Consider the following 23,854-nt stretch of genomic DNA (forward strand, 5'->3'; position numbering starts at 1 on the left):
AAAAAAAAAAAAAAAAAGAGCTTTAGGAACTATAGCTCACATTTATTGTATGGACAAATGCTAAAGCCATCTAACATTTTTATCATGAGATGACCTGGAATAAAGTCTTTGGGACAGGAGGGAAACAGAGGCTTTCAGGTAGAAGCAACAGGAAGCTTTGTTCTGTCTGCTCCTGGGAAGCGTTCAACCACATGGGTAGAACTCACTGCCATGCTGACTTTATATAAAGTCATAGGTTACTGGTCCTGGAAAGTACTTGAGTTTGTACACCATGGTGCATGGAGCCCTCGAGTTCTGGGAGACCTCATGAAAAGTGTGGGTACGAAGGGGTCTAGAAAAGAGACCTAGGAGGAAGGATTATTCCCAGACCGTCCTCTCTCACTCCAATGAGAGGATGATTGCATTCCATCGTAAGCTAAAATTTTGTTCATGAGTTTGCTTTGGTGTAAAAAAAAAAAAAAAGGAACTCTACAATAAAGAGGGAGTTTGAAATCCATTGACCCTTTTACCACATGAAGAAAGTGTCTTTGGGCTGCAGGCTCCACAAGGTAAGTCCATGCCTGTTTGTTCCCTACTGTATCCCCTGTCCCAACACAGAAGGCTTTCATTCATTGTTTTCTGCTCAGTGGGCACAGGTCCAAAGGCGGATGACCTGTCCATTGTCCTGATTCATTTGGTGGTGCACCTGTCTGGGACCCTCATCTCCTGACATGCGGTCAGTGGTTCTTTCTCTACCCTTGTTGCAAGTGGCTTCTTTTTAAAAAAAAAAGAAGAAGAAGAACTTGTGCCAGGAATTTGTAAACAAGGGGTTGATGATGAGCAAGATAATTAAATCAATGTCTTCAGATGTACTCCTTCAGGGTCAGTCTTTGCCAGACAATTCCAGTCTAAATGCAAATGTTGCCTGGGAAGTAAATTCACTGGCCCCATCTCACAGTGGCAGACACAAGTTCACCTTAATGACAGGGCAGTTACTGGGCAGAGAACAGAGACCTTGATGAGGGAAAGGAGGAAGTAGGTTACATCTGACATGACAGCAGAGCTTGGCCATTAGTGGTATAGGTTATGGAGTTAGCCTGGAAATCAGACAATGGCTTCATCATTTACTGCATGGATTGGGGCAAATTTCTTGACTTCTCTGTTTCCTCATCTGCAAACAGGGAATAATAATGGAAGGAACCTCCGAGAGTTGCTTTGAGGACAACGTATGCAAAACAGGTAGCAAAGTACCTGCACAAAGTAATTTCTCAAGATAATTGTAATTTCTATAATTATCATTATTTCCTGTAATGCTGGAACAGATAAAGTAGTTCGGAGCCCTGACCCCTGTGAATCCTACTAGCTGAATGTATGGGCTAGAAACACGTTCAGAAAGCCAGGTGGTCTATGCAGCACTATTTAAACAGGCATTATATGGTACTAAGGCCCTGTGTTGTAACTTGAACTGCAGCATCAACCTTCTTAGATTAGTGGAAAGGCTTTAAGCTGTTCTCCCAGGCCTGGAACACATTCATTACTCACGGAGGACAAACTAGAAGGTAAAAAGTTGCAGGAAAAGAACTGCTGGCAGTTCCAATGACTGTTCTATGCAGCAAGCAACTCTGCAGTTTGGACAGAGCCTGGGTCCACTCTGTTATAAGTAAAATTTTGATGCCGCAAAAGAAATAGCACTCAAAGATACATCCTCTCAGCAAGGCAGTTTACTTCTATAGAAGGGTGTGGCGTACGGATGGAGCGATGGTGGCCGCACGCTTGGACAAGGCGGGGATTTATTGATGCCTGATGGGGGTTGCCCCTACTGCTGTGTCATTCCCTTGTTGGCTAGGGTTAGACCACACAAGCTAGACTAATCCCGAATGGCTATTTTAAAGAGAGCAGGGGTCCGAGCTGGCATGGCAGGGTGGGTGTTTTGGCGGGAAGGACTGTTACAGGTGGGTCAGAGCAGGTAGCCAGGGGTGACCTAGGTCAAAGAAGGTGACAGGGGAAGGTGACTGGGGCAGGTGGCCAGGATGAGTCAGGACGGAGCCGGGGGCCAGGGGAAGAGATGGGAACTACTGATTAGAACCGGTGGAGACAGTTGTTTACTGCAATTACAAGGAAGTTAAACTTTAAAATAGAGAATTAAAGAACAAGAGAGCTGAACATACTGACATACTGATTCTTCGAAGAGAAACTTGGAATTCACTATAACAACTGATGAATACATTAACTCAGAAGCAGGCCCTCAGTAGCAACCAGAATCTTTGACTAGACCCAGATCTTTCCACTTGTCCTACTGCAGCCTAATTTTAGACAGGTTATAAAAGGATGTACGTTGGAAAACATCCAACTTATGCTCAACAAAGTGACTGATGACTCTTTTTTCAGAGCATCCATCTCAGATTGGGCCAGCTGGTATAGATGCACTTTCAGCCGACCCAAGAGTAAGAGGTCATTCATCGACCTCTCCACATCTCACCCAAACCCCTTTACCCTCTAGCCAAGGCGACAGTGCAGCCGCAGCCCCTGGGCCAGGAATAGATGGGACTACTTGTCAGCCAGCACATTCCTCCCTCCGTGAGTAACGAGTGTACCCCAGGCCTGGGGGACCGACTTAAGCCATTTCTCCATTAATCTAAGGAGGTTGATGTCACAGTTCAAGTTACAATGCAGGGCCCTAGTGCAGGAAAGCACATGTTTAAATGCTACCACATAGGCCACCTGGCTTTCTGAGCACGCAGCCACATTTCCAGCCTTGAAGGCCTGTTACACTCAGATCTAATTCCCAGCATGGGGAAATGTGACTTTTTGTAATTTGAACAAGTCTCTCAAAGAACCTCATCTGCAGCTGAAGCCTCTCTCTCTCTCTCTCTCTCTCTCTCTCTCTCTTTTGTGTGTGTGTGTGTGTGTGTGTGTGTGTGTGTGTGTGTGTCTCCTGAGTTGGGTTTGAATACTATTATAATTGAGAACTCTGTTAGGAGAAGTACCTCGAACCAGTCCCTCAGGCTCTAATTCAAACCTCTCACCCCAGGGTGATGAGGCAATTAAGAATGAAGTGTAGCGTGGAGCTGCTAGCAAGTGGGAGAATACAGACTGGGGCCTGGGCAGGAGCTGGGGCTTCTGCTATGGACTGTGGATTTACAACCTAGCAACACAAATACTTCTTTTCATTGTTTATAACCCATTTAATTGCACTATGATCCGAGAACCTGCTTTATACAATATTAATTCTTTGAAATGTATTGAGACCTCATGGACATTTTTTTCTCAGTTTCCCCATTTCTGTGATACTATTGAAATCTACATTGTATTTCCACCTCAAATCCAAGTTCCAAGTCAACATATTAGGATCAAGGCCTGCTGGGAATTAGGAAATGCTCCCTAAGTACCACCCTGGGGCCAGGGCTGGCTTTAGGTACTTATGACCCATGCCCAGAAGGGCCCACATTTTGGTTTAATGCACTTCTGTCACTGTCTCGAAATTTTTTTGTTTGTTTGTTTGTTTTCTTGTTTTTGTTGTTTAGACAGAGTTTTACACTGTCACCAGGCTGAAGTACAGTGGTGCAATCTTGGCTGTCTGCGACTCCCCGGCTCAAGTGACTCTCCTGCCTCACCCTCCCGAGAAGCTGTGATTACAGGCATGCGCCACCAGGCCCAGCTCATTTTTTGTATTTTTAGTAGAGATGGGGTTTCACCATGTTGGCCAGGATGGTCTCAATCTCCTGACCTCATGACCTGCCCACCTTGGCCTCCCAAAGTGCTGGGATTACAGGTGTGAATCACAGCACTCAGCCTGAAATTTTTAATAATTTTGAACCAGGAGCCCCACACTTTCTTTTTTCTTTTTTTTTTTTTTTTTTTTTTTTGAGATGAAGCCTCACTCTGTCGCCCAGGCTGGAGTGCAGTGGCACCACCTTGGCTAACTGCAATCTCTGCCTCACTCATTCAAGCCATCACCCTGTCTCAGCCTCCCGAGCACCTGGAACTACAGGTGACCACAGCCACATCCAGCTTTTTGTATTTTTGGTAGAGACAGGGATTTGTCATGTTGGCCTGGCTGGTCTTGAACTCCTGGCCTCAAGTGATCCACCCACCTTGGCCTCCCAAAGTGCTGGGATTACAGGTGTGAGCCACCATGTCTGCCAAGCCTCACACTTTCACTTCACACTGGACCCTACAAATGACGTGGCCAGTCCCGCCTGGGGCACTGGGGCACTTGAAGAAACTGAAGGTGTCAGTGGGTTTCTATGGGACGTGTTCAGAGGAGAAAAGAGGCAGGAGAAAGGGAAAGAGGAAGGCAGGATGGAGAAAGAGAAAAGGGAGCGAGAGGTCTGCTGCTCCCTCATTTACCTTCCCAGGGGACATGGATCTCCTTTCGCTTCTTAAAACGTGCCTTGAACTGCCCTCACTCATTTTCTCCAAGCCTTCCCATGGCTGGCCCCTTTTCCCATTCAGGTCTTAATGCCAACACCTTCCTCTCTGGGAGGCTATATCTGCCCATCCTGCTCTCCATCATAGCACCACGTTCTCTGCCCTCATAACTACAATTGTATTCTCCTGTTTTATTTATCAGTCTGTGCACTTTATTTTTGGACACACAAACACACAAACGCACCCAGCAGAATGCAGGTTTGATAAAAGCAGAACCACCCCTAGGCTCTTCTCTCTATTCCTCGGCAATTCAACCAACCTGGGCTTTAGACATATTTCCAAACGTTCATCTCTGCCTGACTTCTGGCAAGTTATTTAACCTCTCTTCATGTAAGAGGGAGAATAATGATAACAAGAAGCAAGCGGAATAAAACAAGCACTTAACACAGCATCTCGCAGGCAATACATGCTCAGTAAGAATTTATCCAATGAATGAATGAATGCAATTGATGATTCTCATCATTTGCATGAGCCGCTGCTATGCGCAAGGTACTGCGCTAGGAAGTGGTATTTTTTCATTTGCTTCTTATTATTAACCCATTTTAAATTCGAAGAGACTGAGGTTCAGAGAGGCTGAATAACTTGCCCTAGGTCATGCAGAAATTGACCATTAGATCTCTAACTGGCAATCAGACCTGTTGACGTGCAGAGCCTATTCCTTCTCAAATTCTTCCTTGACTTCCAATTGTAATAATCCTACACATTGCACGGGGTTTTTCCAGGTACAGGCACAAGATGCATTTCTTTACACCTGGCGTTCTATAGCCATTTCACACTTCACAGCAACTCTGAAATGCAGGTGATGTCCCTTCCAGCTATGAGGCAGGTGCTATGTGGAAACTAGAGATCCAGTCAAGGAGAAAAAACATCAGAAGCCAGCAGGGAGGAAGATTTAAGGCCCTAGAGACAGAAGATCATGAAAAGTGAGACAGAAAGAATTCAGATTGGATTCCTGGGTTCCCAGGGCATGGAGCTCAGAAAGGGTAGATCAGAACAGAGATAAAGGTGTCTCTTGTTAGGACGAGGGTGGCAGCAGGGTCCCTTTAAGGCCAGAGGGGATTCGCCCCTTTGCCAAGACTGCAGTGATGCCTACAACCTTCTGTGATCTCACCACCAGGATCTTATTCCCCCAGTGAGATGTCTGTCCTTTGCTTCTTATTTCCCTTTTCATTTTATAATGTTTTCATTTTATAATGTTTTCATTTTTTAATTTTTGTGGGTACATAGTAGGTATGCATATTTAGGGGGTAATGAGGTGTTTTGATATAGGCATGCAATACATAATAACCACATCATGGAAAATGGGGACTCCATCCCCTCAAGCACTTACCCTTTGTGTTACAAACAATTCAATTATACTCCAATTATTTATTTTTTTAATGGACAATTAAATTATTATTGACTAGTCATCCTGTTATGCTATTAAATACCAGGCCCTATTCACTCACTCTAAATATATCTTTATACCCATTCGCCAGCCCACCTCCTACTGTCTATTCCCATGGGTTCAATTGTTTTGATTTTTGTATCCCACAATTAAGTGAGAACAGGCAATGTTTCTCTTTCTGTGTCTGGCTTATTTCACTTAACATGACTTCCAGTTCCATTCACATCACTGCCAATGACTGCATCCCATTCTTTTACATGGCTGAATAGTACTCCATTGTGTATCCGTATCACATTTTCTTTATTCATGCATCTGTTGATGGACACTGTCCCTTGCTTCGTGTTGTACCTTCTTCCAGCCTGTCACCCACCCTTCAAGCATGGACCCTCTGCCTCCCTCCAATTTTGTTATGTTTACTTAACTTTGATTGTTTACTAGAAAAGCAATCTCTTGCTACACAAGTGAAAATAATTTAAACATTTTGCTCTTTGGCCGAAGATGGTAGTAACCATAGCTATTCATTCCTGTTGTAATTCATGCAAAACCTCTGTTGTTTCTATGAATGGAGAAGCCAGCCCAAGCATCAAACAGGTAATAACGACAAAAGGCATTTTTGTAATTATAGCAAGTTCTGCCCCAACGCTAATAAAACAGGAGGAGGGGCCCCTGGAGGTGGGATCCTGAACGTGATCATGAGCTGGAAGGCAGCTGCAACATCAGAATTTGCCCTTTCACCAGCCATTTGACAGTTGTGCAAATTCGCAGGGAATGGCGGGAATACTTGGGTTGTGCACGGAAGCCACTTTTGCACAAATTGAAGAATTTTTTTTTTTAAGATGAAGTCTTTTATTTAGAGGCAAAAACATGAAGTTTTATTTATTTGCTTATTTTTTGAGACAGGGTCTCGCTCTGTCGCCCAGGCTGGAGTGCAGTGGCACAATCACAAATCACAGCTTCCTGTAGTCTCAAACTCCTTGGTTGAAGTAATTCTCCTGCCTCAGCCTCCTGAGTAGCTGGGACTCCAGGTGCCACCACGCCTGCCTGATTTTTTTTAAAAGGAGTTTTTGTAGGGACGGGGACTCCTTATGTTTCCCAGGATGTTCCTGAATTCCTGGTCTCAAGTGATCCTCCTGCCTCAGCCTCCCAAAGTGCTGGGATTACAGGTGTGAGCCACCGTGCCTGGCCAAGAACATTTTAGAGCCCAGTGGCTCTCCGTCTTGCTCCGCTGCGCTCAGATATCTTCACTGGAGAGCCTGAGATCACAAATCCCTCAGCAGCTATGACCAATTCAGGACTGTATCAAGGGAGGAGGTTATGCGCATTCTAAAATTCGGTATATAGAGTACATAACTTCTATGAGCAAAATCTCCTACAGAGAGTACTAGTGGAGCTGGAGATGTGTGTTCATGTTCATTGCACAGATTTCAGAAAATATAAATAAACTTGAAGAAAAAAAATTGTCACCCGTAACGCCTTTCCTCAGTGTTAGAATGCTGGTGTATTTCTCCCAGTTTTTTTCTTTGACTATTCATAGTGAGCTCTAATATAGACAATATAGATGTCTGGTTCTTCCTGCTGGCTCAACAAGAGCTGATTCGCAACCCTCTCAGCTTCTCTTGCCTGTCTCACACCCATATGTCCCAAAGGTCAGCAGCTGCCCCTGCCTCCACCCCGAAGAGAGGTGTGAATGGCAAAGGTCTGGGTAGGAAACTCAGCAGACCTGCGTTCTAGCTCAGCGTATGAGGCTAATTTGCTGCATGACCTTGAACTTCTTTGCAGTCAAACAGAGAGGGATGCATCCCAAGGACTGATGCTTGACTGTTCTGGCTGCAGAAAAATAAAAGCCTTCAGAGAGGAAGACCAAGAAAAACTGGCTTTTAATGTGGCCTGCTCAGGGGCGGACAGGGGGAGCTTGCAGGCAGCAGGAGGGAGCCACATCTGCAGGTTCTTATTGCAAAGCTATGTGAAGAAAGTGCCTTCTCTGCTACCCAGGCTTTGCCACAGAGGCTAGAATGGGGGCGGGGATGTGTGGCAAGACAGGCAGCTGTGGTTCCTAGGGAAGCAATAAGCCAAGGGTAGAAAGGCAGCTTCTGGGAACAGAATGCTGTAGGAGCTAGACAGCCCGGACCCATGTGCTCAGCTGGGATACCTTGAACTCTTCCCAATTGAGTGGTCCACCTGTGGCATGCAGTAGCTTGGGACATCACAGCAGAGATGGTGAAAGGTGAGAAGGGGAAAAACCCTACCATTGAACTTGGGTGGTCTCGCTGATCACCAGCCCAAACTTGCATCCTTGAATCAGCCATAGCCCTTGTAAAATTATGTCCATTACTCTGCACAAACATAGCTTCTCCTTATATAGCACTTACATACCTGTCATGTTCATCCGTGAACTCAATTAACTCTTGCTAATCGCCCTATGAAATAGGCGGTAGATCGAATATACGAAACTTCCAGTCTATTGGCCAAAAATAGTCCAATCTTGGCAACGGCATGCGGGTCATCCTAATATTGTTATGCACATTTTACAGATTAGGCCAAGATTGGACGTAGAACTTGACGAAGACCATACACTGAAGTCCTCGTTTCGGCCACATTGCTTCACCAAAGGCTTGGTGAGCTCGAGTGAGAGGTTTTCACAACGGCAAGGAGAGGTTAACACCATCCAGTCTCTCCTCACCCAAGTAAGCCAGTGACGCCTCCAGCCCCAGAACATCTTTGGGTTTCCCAGTGAATGTGGCCCCAGCCCGGCTAAAAGAGCTCCCCAGAATGCTGTCCACCCTGCTGTGCCCAGCCCCATCCAGCCCCTAGTAAGTTACCTCTCAGTATCACTGTCACTGGATGCCACTTCTTCCAAGGCTGCCTGCAGGTCAGCAATCCGCCGAATGGATGTCTCCAGGTCTGTCTGGAGGGTCTGCCTCACTGCAGCAAGCTCCTCCACATACTTCTCCTGGGGACAGAGGATGCATGCACACGTTGGCCTTGGACAGGAAATGCACCACCCATGCATGCACTGGGGAAGAGACATGCCCCCGGCTGAGCCTAGTGTTCACTGAGCACCTATTAAGTGGCTGGTTCTCCATGAGAGGCTCCCTCTGCGGACAGGTTTATGGGATCCTCGGCCAGGTATTCCATGTTTCACAGAGGAGGAAATAGATGCTCCTGGGCGTGGCACAGAGAGCTTGCTCACCTGTGCAGGCGGTGCTGCTTCCAGTGCATCGGAGCCCAGGGCCATGCTCTGAATCTGCACCACCACGTACAGTGGCTACTCAGCCTATCTTGGATGGAGGAGTAAATGTGCAAACCAAGCAGGGTCATTGAGTCTGGTTTAAGAAGCTGAGCCCCAGGGATAAATCTGGTGCAGGAGGTCATGAGGAGATCATAACAAAGGTGGTTTCCTTTCAAGTCTGTCTTCCAGGTGCCCCCACCTTGCTGTCCCCAACAGCAGCAAAAGCAAAGATGAACCGGGCGTGGTGGCTCATGCCTGTAAACTCAACACTTGGGGAGGCCGAGGCAGGTGGATCACGAGGTCAGGAGTTCAAGACCAGCCTGACCAAGATGGAGAAACCCCATCTCTACTAAAAATACAAAAATTAGCTGGGCGTGGTGATGGGCACCTGTAATCCCAGCTACTCAGGAGTCATCCTAATGGATCCCGCCTCTGCACTCCAGCCTGGATAAGAGAGTGAGACTCCATCTCAAAAAGAAAAAGAAGAAGAAAAAAAAAGCCAAGGTGAAAAACCCTACTGGGCTCCCTCTAGAACAGGCAAACACAATGGGCATTTATGGAGCTCCGTCTGTGGCCAGAGCTGTGTTGCGTGTTTTGCAGCCAGGATCTCAGTCATGCCTCCCAGGCCCAGCAGGTGAGTCTCTGTTCTTGCTCCCATTTCACAGATGACAAACTGAGGCCTTAAGAAGCAAAAACTTCATGGCAGAGTGGGAACTCAAGCCCAGTGCCTCTGACTCCCCTCAGAGCGGGAACTCAAGCCCAGTGCCTCTGACTCCCCTCTCAGTGCTCACCTTAGTGATTGATACTTTCTTGTACTTTTCTAATTGGATTTTATCTGGACTCTGGGGAAAATATGTGACTTTAATTTGCAATCTACACACTGCTACCCTTTAACATACAGTGATTGCCACCTGAGGGTGATTCTGTCCCCCCCAGAGAACAGTTGGTCATGTCTAAGACATTTTTGGCAGTCACAACTTGGGGGAATGCTGCTGGCATCTGGTGGGTAGAGGCCAGGGATGCTGTTCAACGACGCACAGGACTGTCCCACAAGGAATTGTCTGGCCTGCATGTCCACGGTGCTGAGTCTGAAACCTAGGTGAGATCCAGAATCTAACCTCCTGGGAATTCATCTTTCGGGGGATAAATCAAGAGGCAGAACACAGCTCTATGCCCCGGGATGCTTGCCGTGGTGCCACTGACGACAAGGAGAGGCTGAGATCTGCCTCATCACCCAGCAATTGGGAATGGTTAGGGAAATCACAGTGTGTCACTTTGATGCTCTTAGGCAGACATTAACATTAGAAATAAGAATTGTGGCGGCGTGGAGTGCTGCTGTGAAACAACATGAAGCAAACTGAATAGAGCCGAGCAGGATCACGCCCAGATCTATGCAAATAACACGGGGAACTGAGAATATTTATGGACGGGGTGAAGTGCGGTTAGAGATGGGATTTTTCTTGTAAGCGGCTCTAATTACGTAAAGTTTATTTTTGGGCTGTTGTGTAAAGGAGCACACATACCAAATGAGGACAGTGAGGACGGGAGAAATTTGAAGATGTGGAGTCAAAGTGCAATTCCCAGCTCCCCATGGGACTGAGTGAAAATGAATGGCTCACAGCCCCTCTCTTAGCCCAGAGTCATTTTTCTATTTTTCTTTTTCTCTTTTTTAAAGACAGAGCCTGGATCTGTTGTCCAGGCTGGAGTGCAGTGCCCCGATCTCAGTCACTACAATCTCCACCTCCCAGGTCCAAGCAATTCTCCTGCCTCAGCCTCCCAAGTAGCTGGGATTACAGGCACCCATTCCCATGCCTGGCCAATTTATATATTATTTAGTAGAGACAGGGTTTTGGCATGTTGGCCAGGCAACTCCTGACCTCAAGTGATCTGCCCACCTCAGCTTCCCAAAGTGCTGGGAATACAGGCATGAGCCACCACAACTGACATCATTTTTCTTTATTTTGCAGATGAGGAAAGTAAAGCCAGCAAGGTCACTCGGGAAAGGTTCAGAGCTGGGATTTGAACCCTGGGCTTGGCGGCTCCCAGTACAGTGATCTTTCTGGGGCTATGATTGCATTCCTCAAAGGAAGTCAGCAAGGACCATGACAGACACACACTCAGCTCTCTGCATATCAGCTTGTCCATTCACGTTATTATAAGTCTGTGCCTTTCAAATGTTTTCTGATTTTAGAGAGAGAGAAGCAGCAGGCAAACACTAAGGCTAAAGGCCAGGCTGAGCTGATGAGAGGGAGAAGGGGTGGTGGGAAGGGAGCCACTGAGGCGGCATGAGAAGGGGCTGGCAGTCCATCCGGTTGACTGAAGCCACCAACTGTGAAATCCCCATCTTAGCCTTGACAAGGTGAGAGACGACCCGAGACTGGGGCCGCCAGGCTGTCAGAGGAAATAAAGGACATCGAGGGACTGTGAAGGAGGGGGTGCTCCTCCCAGGACATCAGCATGTCAGCTCATAAACACAGCTAGAAAACGGCTGGGTGCAAACTCCCAGCAGCTTCCGGGAGCGCGTGCCCAAGCTCCACTCTTTTCTAATGGGCCAGGACGATGGTGCCACTGGGCATTAGCCACTTTCTCCCAGATGTGGCACCTGTGTCTTTGTAAGACACAGAGGCAGAAAAATCTGTATTTCTGCCTTAGATTCTATCCCAAGTCTGCAAGTCTGGGCCATTGTGGGTTATGTGTTAAATGCACTGGATCCTATAAACATTGGTTCAATGAATGTCTAACCAAATGACCTGTCTGAGGCCATGCTGCTGGGAGGCCACAAAGCTGAGATGAGCATCCAGGTCTTGGGTTCTTAGGTGGGAGAACTCTTTAAGTCACATGTGCTAAGATATGAGAAAAGGGTAGAGATGTCCCCTCCTTGTTTTGCTTGGGTGAAAATTGCCCTTGTCTGTGTCATGCAGGAGCTGCAAAGGGTACAGTCTACACCCTCAGGGAGCTTCTTGGAGTGTAGAGGAGAGAGAAGGAGGCACTGTGTCTCAGGGTTGGGTGGGCCTGGCCTGGGACTAAGCAAGTGGACAGAAGAAATAAGAGTCTAAAACAGGCCAAATCTACAATATCATAAAAGTGAAAGTAGGCTCTGGAGCCGGGCTGCCGGGGTTCGAATCCCAGCTCTGCTGCTCACTGGCTGTGTGACCTCCAGCAAGGTACTCAATTAACATCTCTGAACCTAAGTTGTCTCATTGGTGAAACGGTGTCAGTAGCAGACCATCCCTCACAGGACTCTTTCAAGGAGGACATGAGCTTGGCCGAGTGGAAACTTGACCCGCAGTGGCATAGCTATCCTTCAATCCTCATACAAGGAGGAGGAGCCCCAGAAAGGACAGTGTCATCCCCAGGTCACTGAGGAGATTTGTCAAGGTCACAAAGCAAATAAAAAACACTGGAATGGAGGACTCTGGCTCTGAAGATTTTTCACTATCCCGAGGAGAAAAGACATGAAAAAAATCAAGGGCTACATAGGAGGTGAGTTGGCTTAGACATGGGGAGAAGAGGTGAGAACCAGAAAGCCATCGCCAGGCTAGGGTATGTGGACCAACGACAGCGTTCGGGGAACCTGTCAGTATCTCCCACCCTCCGTCATTGTCCCCTTGCCACCCTCTGCATCCAATTCTCCATCTGCTGGGGAAGCGTCAGTCTCAGTGGGTGCACCCCAAGGAGAAAGCGCGGAGAAATTTAGTGTTGGTGTAATCAGCAATCAGCAAATCTTCCCTGCTTCAACTCCAAAACCAAATGGAGTCTGCTGATTGCAAAGACCATTTCATTAGGCTAAACAAATGCAGTGCCCCAAGCAGTCTCTGTGGGGCAGATAAAACAAGGTCCCAGCCAGAGACCCCTCCGGAGACGTGGAAGGGGTGCACAAGCAGAAGGGGAAATGGGCGGGTGCCCCTCTCATGAAACAGGAAGTGGGCAGGTAGCAGTGACTACATCTGACAATCACGCTCACTTGCTCCGGCTTGGCTCAAGGCTGCTCCATGGAAGTGGGGTTGTGTTTTGAGGTCAGATGTGAGCTTGGTCCTCTCCGTTATCTTTAGAGATTTGAAGTATGGAGAGAAATTGGGAGGTGGGGGGAAATTAGGATACAAAATGATTTAGATAGTTAGATGCATACGTAGAAATCCACTAAGATATACACCACAAGCCTGGGGTAATCTAAAACTACAGTATAATGGTGTACCCACTGTAGGAGACACACAACATCCATACATCCTAGTGTATATTATATATTCATATATTATTCATTCATACATAGGTACATTTAATAAACACGTGTTGAGCACGTACGGCATACAGCACTGATCTAGGCACCAGATAGAAATAAAGTTCTCACTTTCACAGAGCTTATGTTCTTGGAAGGAACTAATCTCTATCTGTATTGCGGTGTCTGGAACCCAGGGGGCACACATTACATGTTTGGGGATGAAATGAATGGTGCTATTGTATGACTATTAGTGGCGAATGAGGGAAGGATAAAGGTATTACACATTCTAACACATACATAATATACATGATACATACAAAATATATAGACGATATACATATATATATCTCATGTACATAGAGACCAGTACGATAATGTGTAGTATGTGTGACATGTAGTAGTATGTAGATAAAACGCATACTTGCCGGCCTTCCCAGCATCACGAGAGAACCACGATTTTTTGTTAAACTCCCAGACTACTCCCTCTGGAGCATATCACAGAGTTACCCATGTGAGAAGCAGTTCGTATGATAATTAATGGCTCCAATTAAAATCATCTCCTCTTGTGATGTTCAATTAGAGGCTAATATTTAAAACTATTGTTTGTTGTTTGTTTTCTCTGCCCAGAGCATCTCAACCTTCAGAGGACCCTCTCTTCTCTACAAACGGACAAGACTCTCATTTGTTGATTTCTGCAGCTCTAGACGTTGCCTCTCAAACCTTCTGAGGTGTCTCCCAAGGCCCCCCAAAGCTAATTTCACCTGTGCCACACAATTTACACTATAGATCAGACTGTCTCAAAACACTTTTGAAACTTGACAAAAATTCATCTTGTTGATTTCTTCTGATTTAATGAAGACAAGCAGAAAATATTACAGAAACTGGTGCTAAAAAAATTACACATACATGCTATTATATATATATCTAAACATGTATATATGCAAACGTGTGTATACAACATGTGCATGTGTAGATACACACCCACATATTTGCAGCATCTGGCAGATAGTTTACCTAGCAAATATGAAGGACATACATATTTATTAGAGTCTAGTTGCTGATTAGAATTAGCAATCAGCAATCCTTTCTGGCTTCAACTCAAAAAATAAATGGAGTTTAATTTTGCCTATAACAGGTACTTTATCCTATAGATGAGGGTATATCTGAAAACTTGATGAAAATAATAAAGTATTTTCATATCCTTAAATGTTTAACAAACCTTGAACATAATAAATATGTATTTCATTAATAAGTGAATATATTTATGTATATTTCTCACATACACAGGCACTCTGCTAAATGTTTAAAATACTTTATCTCATTTAATCTTTACTGAAACCCTCAGAGTCAAGTACCATAGAAACATAAAAAGTGAACTGAGATTATTGCAGCGAAGGAGCAGCAATGGTTATTCTCTCTGTGTGGTAAGACATCAGGCAATTTTTATGTTCCTTTTAGTACTCCTCAAGATTTTCTGTAAAGAGTAAGAATTATCTTTACCATAGGCAAGTTAAAAAAAATACAACTTTATTCCTCTCTGATGCTACAATGAACAGTTTCCTCATCCACCTGCTCGATGCTCAGAGGTAAGCTTCATCACCTTGTGGTGTCCATTTTACAAATGTGCAGGCTGAGGCGTAGAGAATTTAACTCATTTGCCTAGGGACACACAACCGAGAAAAGATCTAGAGCAAAGCTCAAGTGTCCTGACTGCAGTCCATGGCTCTTTCCAGCTCTGCTTCTAATTGTCCCTGTTTCATCCAAGGAGGCCTATGTCTCTGCAGGTGAGGGAATCTCTCCGAGAAAGAAAGCTATGAGGAACTGCCATTGCTTCCTTCAAATTTTCCCAGGGTCACTTGCCTGGGAGAAATTAGGCTGGAGGGTGTAAAGTGGGGGAATAAAAGCCCTGTGGGTTGGGCGCGGTAGCTCATGCCTCTAAGCCCAGCACTTTGGGAGGCTGAGGCATGTGGATCATTTGAGGTCAGGAGTTCAAGACCAGCCTGACCAACATGGTGAACCCCAAACTCCTGACCTCAAGTGATCCACCCACTTCGGTATTATTCTATTGTTATGATGTGGTAGTAGACACAGAGAGACTCATCAAAGGTCCCAAATTCATATAGCTGGAAAGTGACAGATTAAAGTTGGGGCCTTCACAATTTCTAAAGGGTCGGCAAATATCCAACAATACCTCCTGTCCTTTTCTTCGCACATGGTAGGCATGTCTAATCAATCACAGCAGAGACCCCAGCAATCAGGGACTAGAGTCCATTCTCTCAACTCATCAAGCCAAGTGTTTCATTCCATTGCTGTCCTGTGCTTCATCTGCCAGCATCAACCAAAACTCTCAACTCTGCTACACTTTTTTTTTTAGAGATAAGGTCTCACTCTCTTGCCCAGACTGGAGAGTGCAGTGGTGTAATCATAGCTCACCATAACCTTGACCTTCTGGGCTCAAGCAATCCTCCTACCTCAGCCTCCTGAGTAGCTGGGATACAAGTGTGCACCACCATGCCCAGATATTGTTTTAAATAATTTTTTTGTAGAGACAGTGTCCTGCTATGTTCCCCAAGTTGGTCTCAAACTCCTGGCATCAAGTGGTCCGCCCTTCTTGGCCTCCCAAAGCATTGGGATTACAGGCATGAGCCAACACACCCAGCCTCTGCCACATTTTTAAATAATCCCAATCCTCCTAGAAATGGTTTCCAAATCCTCAAAGAAGACATTTATATTTGTTAGTTGGTTTGTGGGTTAATTTCTCCTTAAGGATCGGTGAATATTCTGTGGAACCGAGTGAAGCTGAAGCTCATCACACTTCCAGAGAGACCCTAGTGAGTGGGGAGAAAGAGAGCTGTGAACTGCTAACACCATCACAAGCAGGAGGAACAGAACTGGCTTTAGAATAAGATGAACCCTGAAGCAGCTAAGCAAACCCTAGAAGGTTACTAACCCTTTCTTACCTTCAGTTCCTCATCTGTTAAAACGACAGTACTATATTAATCCTTGGCAAAAGGTATTACAAGGAACAAATGAAATAATGTAAAATTGTGTACACCTCACCTACCTAAATCAGCAGCACGTACTTAGTCCTTAGGTTCCTATTTCCTTCTTTCTAAGTAAAGACAGGAAAAAGATGAGGGCTGTCTGTGTCTAATGAGGACAACTTCATTTATCAGAAAACAGTGTCTAAGACTCTGGTACTTGCTTTGCTGAAGCTGGAAGGGTTTTACAGAATGCTTTGGGAAAACAGAAACCACTCTAGGTCATTCAACCAAGAGAATTTAATACAGAAAATGGGTCACCCAGGTGATGGAAAAATTGAGAAGCCGGGAGAGATTAGCAAGAGCAGGAAGGCACTGCCAACCTAGGACTGGACAGAAAAGCCAAGGAGTTGAGCCATCCAATGGGAAGTGAGACCTCAGTAGTGCTGCTCAGAGGAAATGGGCTTCATGGAGAAGGAGAGTCCCTGATAAGATCCAGAATTAAAAGGAAGCACTGCTGTTTCCATGGATACCTCAAGGCAGTGCCAAAGGAAGACAGATATCCTTCTTCTCCTTTCCTTTTGACTTCAATTGTCCATCCCCGCCTTTCATTGGTGGAACCTACCAGAGGTCAAAGAAACCAGGAAATGTCATTTTCTGTAATTCTACAGCAGAGCAGAGAAAGGGTAGGAGCAGATCTGAAAGTGAACGGGCAATGACTGGTCCAGAGCTCCAAAGCATCCAAGATCACTTTAGCCTTCAATTATTTAAGACAGACAACAGTGTTTTCAGTACACATGAATTCATCAAACTGTTCACTTACATATTTGGACACGCTTCCATGTGTATATTTTGAGGAAAATAGTCATAAGACATCCAGAATTATGATCTTCTTTTTTGTTAATTTTTGAGATGGAGTTTTGCCCTGTCACCCAAGCTAGGGCAGATGATCCTCCTTCCTCAGCCTACTCAGTAGCTAGGACTACAGGTGCACATCACTACATCCACTTAGGTATTTTGTTTTGTTTTGTTTTTTGTAGAGATGGAGTCTCACTATGTTGCCCGGGCTGACCTTGAACTGTGGCCCTCTAGCGGTCCTCACATCTCTGCCTCCCACTGCTGGGATTAGAGATGTGAACCATTGTGCTCAACCACCAGAATTATGACTTTCAAGGGCTACAGAATCAAGTGCAGACTTACAGATCCCCATTCTGTGTTAGTTATGTATTGCTATATACCAGATTACCTAAACACTTAGGATTTTGAAATATCCAGTATTATTTATTATCTCTCAGAGATTCTGTGGGTTGAGAATTCAGGAGTAGCTCATCTGGGTGGTTCTGGCTCAGGGTACTTGTCAGGGTAAATAAAGTCCTCCCAAAGATGTCCATGTTCTAATTCTGCAACGTGTAAATACATTCACTTATAGGGCAAAAGGCATCTTGCGGATGTGATTATGTTAAGGATCTTGGGGTAGGAGGAGATTATCCTGGATTCTCTAGGTAGGCCTTAATATAATCACTCATAAGGGTCTTTTTAAATGCAAGGGGACCAGTGGGGGAGAAAGCAGCAATGTGGAAACAGAAGCAGAGATAGGAGTGGTGTACCCAGGAGCCAAGAGATGCTGGCTGACTCTAGAAGCTGGAAGAGGCTGGAAGAGATTGTCCCCTGGGATCTCCAGAAGGCACAAACCCTGGTGATACATTAATTTTTAATGCCTTTAGACTCATCTCAGACATCTGACCTCTAGAATGCCAAAAGAATAAATCTGTGTTGTTTTAAGACACCGTGTTCGTGGTTGCTTGTTGCGGCAGCAAGAGGGAATGAGGACAGGATCTATTGAAATGCCAGCCACGGCTTTGGTTGTCTGCAGGCTTGACTGCAGCTGGAGGGTCCCCTTCCAAGCAGGTTCACTGATGTGGCTACTGGTGGGAGGCCTCACTTCCTCGCTAGCTGTTGGCGGGAAGGTTCAGTTCTCTGTCTCAAGGGTCTTTCACTGATGCAGTTTGGATTTGTGTCCCTGCCCAAATCTCATGTCAAACTGTAATCCCAATGTTGGAGGAGGGGCCGGCCTGGTGGGAGCCGACTGGATCAAGGGGGCAGATTTCTCCCTTGCTGCTCTCATGATAGCGCATGAGTGCTCACAAGATCCGGTTGTTTAAAAGTGTGTATAGCACCTCCCCCTTCTCTCTCTTCCTCCTGCTCCAGCCATGTTGGGCCTGCGTGCTTCCCCTTTGACTTCTGCCATGATTGTAAGTTTCCTGAGGCTTCCCTAGCCATGCTTCCTGTACAGCGTTGGAGCTATGAGCCAATTAAACCTCTTTCCTTTATAAATTACCCAGTCTCAGGGAGTCGTAATAGCAATGCAAGAACGGACTAATACAGCCACTGAGCTGCTTCAGTGTCCTCATGATACGGTGGATGGTTTTCTCATAGCAAGTGATCCAAGAGAGAACAAGGCAGAAGCCAAATGTCTTTTATTACGTTATAATCATTCTTTAGACAAAGGGTCTCACTCTGTGGCCCAGGCTGGAGTGCTGTGGCACCATCATGGCTCACTGCAGCCTCAAACTCCCGATCCCACTTGGTCCTCCTGCCTCAGCCTCCTGAATAGCTGGGGCTACAGGCATGCACCATCACACCAGGGTAATTTTTATTTTATTTTTTTTTTTAGAGATAGGGTCTCACTGTGTTGTCCAGGCTGGTCTTGACTTCCTGGCCTCAAGTGATTCTCCTACCACCAAATGTCTTTCCTAGCCTAGCCTCAGAAGGGACGACCTATTACCACTGACATAATCTCTATGTCACACAGACCAACTCTGATGCAGTATGGGAGGGGACAGCACAGAAGTGTGAATGCCAGAGACACAGATCACAGAGAACTATCTGGGAGGCTGGCTGTCACAGTAACATGAAAAGATCTTCACATGTGTCCCATCTCAGTTGACTCCCACATCTATAACGGAAGAACTTCTCATCTCTAGAAACACATCTATTTATGAGTTGAATCAAGTCCCCAGAAATGACAGGTTGAAGTCTTAATCCCCAGGACTTCAGGATGTAACTGTATTTAGAGATAAGGTCTTTACAGAGGTAATCAAGTCAAAATGAAGTCATCAGGATGGACCCTAGTCCAATATGACCCTTATAAGGAGGGGAAGCTTGGACACAGAGATACACTTAGAAGGAGGAGAACGTGAGGACACAGAGAGAATGTCACATGAAGATGGAGGATTAGAGCGATGTATCTAGATCAAAATTTTCCAGTGACCCACCAGAAGCTAGGAGACAATCACGGAATGGTTTCCTTCCTAGAGCCTTTGGAGACAGCATGGCCCTGGTGACACCTTGTGTTTTTGGACTTCAGCCTACAGAACTGTGGGACAATTCCTTTCTGTTGCCTTAAGCCATGCAGTTGCTGGCACTTTGCTATAGCTGCCCTAAAACTCTAAGACAACACCACGTGCTGTTTTCTTTCTCCTTTAAACACCATTGCTTTGCTTTTATGTTTCTAATAGCATTCACTGTAGAGAATTTAGAACATTTAGAAAGCAACAAAAGAAAGCATTAGAAATCATCCTTCAGTCTATTACTTGGGGACAACTGTTTTTAATATGTTGGTGTATTTCCAACCTGTGTTCATTGCGGCATATGTGTATAGATACATCTATTTGACTCATACTCAGGTAAAACACTTTTATATTAAAGGCAGAATGGAGTTGGCTCTGCAGCCAAGCAGGGGACTCTATGGAACCGTACACCACCCAGCTTTACGTGCCAGGATTCACCCTTATCTTGAGGCAGAAGGGCTCGCTGCTCCAGACACCTGCTCCTGGTCTTTCCTTTCTCTTCTTATTTTTCAACTGGTGGTTTTTAAATGCCCTCAGCTGTTGCCTGAAGGTCTTTACAGCTTTCTGGAAAGTTAACATTTAGGCAACTTGAGCTATTTAAAATGTAGATGCTAAGAAGCTTGCCTGCAGAATGTCTAAGTTGGCTGCACTGCTGTGTGCATTCACACATCACAAGAGCATCTGTGAACATACATGCAAGATACCCGGGGCCAAAATGGAGGCTTAGAGCAGGAAGCCACCTGGTAAAGATTGCTCAGTCATGGGGTGGCAGAGAAAGAACTAGAACCTGGGTGTTTCCTACCCCTGTCCTCTCTCCCTTTGCAAATGCACCCCTCTCTCCATTTCAACCACTTTAGATGGATCATTTCTGCCTGGACACCATTCCAGCTGCTTGGGTAATCATGGCGCCAGGAACTGGAGCTTCAGAGGTGAGGAAGGGGCTCTGTGCTTGATTCTTGGAGTCCCTGACACATGCGGAGGAGTGGACGGCACAGACTCCTCAAAACCCTCATGCACAGGGATGGAGAACGTGGCTGAGGCTCTCTTGGGGCATTGGGGTGGAGAAGGGGAAGTGGAAGGGATGGGGGAGCAGGCTTCAAGGCACGCAACTCTACCTTGGGTTTTTGAGTCGCAAGGTTTGCAAATAAATTTTTTTAAAAAGAAATCTCTCTAAAGCTCCCTAAAGTTCTTGCTATTCAGAGCTCCTAGCTTTCCCAGCCCTAAAAATCCCCTCCAGACTGTGACTTCTGATGCAGCATCCTCAGAAAGGGGCAAAGAAGAGCCATCATGTGACCCCAACAACCTTCTCAAAGTTGATATCAGCTGAGCAGAGGATTCACAAAACCCCCAGCTGCAAACAGACATCCTGACCTGGGGTAAACTCCCAACACCCCACTCCCAACTTCCCAGAGTTACCCGCCCAATTGCTCTCCGAATAAAGAAAAAAGGCATTTCATTTTTCTGCTCAAACACAAATATGACATATCTGTGCCACCCAATTTTCCTGACAGGGGAATAATTATATCAACATAATTAAGTCTCGCATGCAAAAATTATCTGCACCGCATATACTGACACTGCACTTCCCACACCATACTGCCATTGTTCTAGCTGGTAATTACCACGCCACCTTTGACATGTCTTATTTCAATTTAAATGGAAATGCAGCTCATATTTCTTCTCAGCCCACCAGCCCATGTGATTGCAGAAATAGGGAAAATGGACTCTGAAACTTCTCAAGTGGCCATTGGATTTTGTCTCCAAAGAAGTTTCGTATGGCAACAATTTATAACTTACCCTGGATCCCTTCTCCAGGCCTCAGGTATCTCATCAGTACAATCTCTTGCATATTCCCTCTGCTCTCTTCTCTTTTTACAAATTTAGTCTTCATCATTAACTCCTAAGGATTCACATAGGTTTTTTTTTGTTTTTGTTTTTGTTTTAAAGAGTCTCACTCTGTTGCCCAGAAGGAGTATAGTGATGCGATCTCAGCTCACTGCAACCTCTGCCTCCCAGAGTCAAGCAATCCTCAGCCTTTTGAGTAGATGGGACTATAGGCATGTACCACCATGTCCTGTTAATTTTTGTGTTTTTAGTAGAGGTTCGCCATGTTGGCCAGGTTGGTCTCGAACTCCTGACCACAGGTGATACACCTGCCTTGTCCTCCCAAAATGCTGGGATTACAGGCATGAGCCACCACACCTGGCCAGGATTCACATAGTTTTAAACTGGTGTTCCTGTCATCAGTCTAGCCCATTCTCAATTGAACTCCACAAAGCATCCAAGGAGGAATTTCTTTGACCTGATCACGTCACTCCTCTGCTGAAAAGTCTTCAGTCGTCTCCTCCGTTCCCGCATCCAAACTTTGTTGTTTAGCATATCAAGTCCTTCACAGTCTCCGTCCCAAACCACCCTTTCCTTTTGCTACCCACACCTCGCACCCCACATCAGTAATTCCCAGAGTCTTCCCAAGCTCCCAGACATGCCATGTTGTTTTATGCCTCTGTGCCTTTGATCCTACCATTCCTCCATCTGGATGCTCCACTCTGCCTTATCCCTCCCCTAGCAAGTGAACCTCTACTCATCCTTCAAGGCCCCATTCCATGATCACCGACTGTATGATGCGCTCCCTGGCTCCCTCCAGTAGAATTAGTTTTTTTCATTTCTGTGCTCCCAGCATTGGTACAAGCCACTAGGATGAGCAGATATCCCATCAGATTGTAATTATTTGCCAATGTCTAGTTCCCTACTATATTGATCTCCTTATGAATAGTTTTGTACCCAGCCTTATATCCCAAATGCCTAGCACAGTACTCGGAACTTAGAAGTCACCACATAAATACTTCAACTTTAAACTCTTCCTGCCCTAGATTCATGACTTGGGCAGTACGCAGCAGGACATACCAACATGGATCTTCGATGCACACAGACGTGAGCTTGCAGCCCAGCTCTGCCATTTGCAATGTGACCTCAAGCAAGTCTTGTCACCCGCTTGGCCCTCGGTTTTCTCATCTGCAAAGTGGGAACAATAATAGGATTCCTGTGCTATAAGACTAGTTGAAGTGTCATTGATGAGGGGAAGTGTTTGACACATTGCATAGGCTATAACAAGTGCTCAGTAAACATCAGTTCCCTTTCCTGTTCTAAGAGCTATTGACTGACAGCTTGTGAAACATGCCAACCTGGCTGTCTCCTCTGTTTTGATGCTTTCTCACTCTCACTCCAATCTTCCCAGCGCCCCTCATTCTCTCCACCCAGGAATCTGCCCTAAACTTTACTAGCCAAACTATTGTAATGCCCAGCATGGGCCTCCAAGTCCCTCCTGTCTCCTCTCCACCAAAACATGCTCATCCTCTGTCCCACTTCCTCACTGTCAGGCCACATGCCCAAGAATGAGATACAACTGGTATTGCCAATGTGCCAACCCCCTGGGGCACATTAGGCCTTAACCCAATGTAGCATCCATATACATTCACAGCAGACGCAGGAGGGACATGATGTGGGTTGCGGACACAGCCTACAAATACAGGAATTGGAAAATCAGATCACCCCTTGAATAAGGCCACCCAGGCCCCCTGGGATTGAAATGTCTGTATCCCAGCGGCTAGGCAGATAGGCATAGCCAGGGCGAAACAGCACAGAAATGAGACTGAGAACCACATTCAATGCAAGACCTGGAAACTGATCCCACATCCGTTCAGACTCCCCAGGCACCAATGAGGACATCCTAGAGTCGGCCCCTCAACTCTACAATAGATGTCAATTCCTTCCCTATCTTCAATACAGAGCATCGTGCAGCCCAAGTTACATTCAGGTGCTTTGTAATCTGCTAGGAGCTGAATGCGTAGGAGATAATTATCTATCACCCCCACTTCTTTGTTCTTCAGAGACCCACCTCTCTCTTCAGGCATATTCTGTCACCTCGTAACAACTGAAGCCCCAATCAGCATTTTCCACAGGCCAAAGAAAGATCTTAACCCCAATGCCCATCGACGATAGACTGGATAGGGAAAATGTGGCACATATACACCATGGAATATTATGCAGCCATCAAAAATGATGAGTTTGTGTCCTTTGTAGGGACATGGATGAACCTGGAAACCATCATTCTCAGCAAACTGACAGAAGAGCAGAAGATCAAACACCGCATGTTCTCACTCATAGGCGGGTGTTGAACAATGAGAACACATGGACACAGGGAAGGGAGCACTACACACTGGGGTCAGTTGGGGGGAAATAGGGGAGGGACGGGGGGGGGTGGGGAGCTGGGGAGAGATA

General features: G+C 45.8%; 1 protein-coding gene across 3 annotated transcripts in view; it reads right to left on the reverse strand.

The window, feature by feature from the left end:
* MYO18B (myosin XVIIIB) overlaps nucleotides 1–23,854 on the reverse strand; it is a 285,741-nt gene that overhangs the window by 31,974 nt on the left and 229,913 nt on the right. For all 3 annotated transcript variants that reach the window (XM_017498142.2, XM_017498140.2, XM_017498145.2), the window contains one exon: nucleotides 8,617–8,747. In XM_017498142.2, coding sequence (XP_017353631.1) covers nucleotides 8,617–8,747 — 131 coding nt within the window. The remainder of the gene's footprint in view (nucleotides 1–8,616; nucleotides 8,748–23,854) is intronic.

Source organism: Cebus imitator, unplaced genomic scaffold (genome assembly GCF_001604975.1).
Source record: "Cebus imitator isolate Cc_AM_T3 unplaced genomic scaffold, Cebus_imitator-1.0 Scaffold237, whole genome shotgun sequence".
Taxonomy (NCBI): Eukaryota; Metazoa; Chordata; class Mammalia; order Primates; family Cebidae; genus Cebus; species Cebus imitator.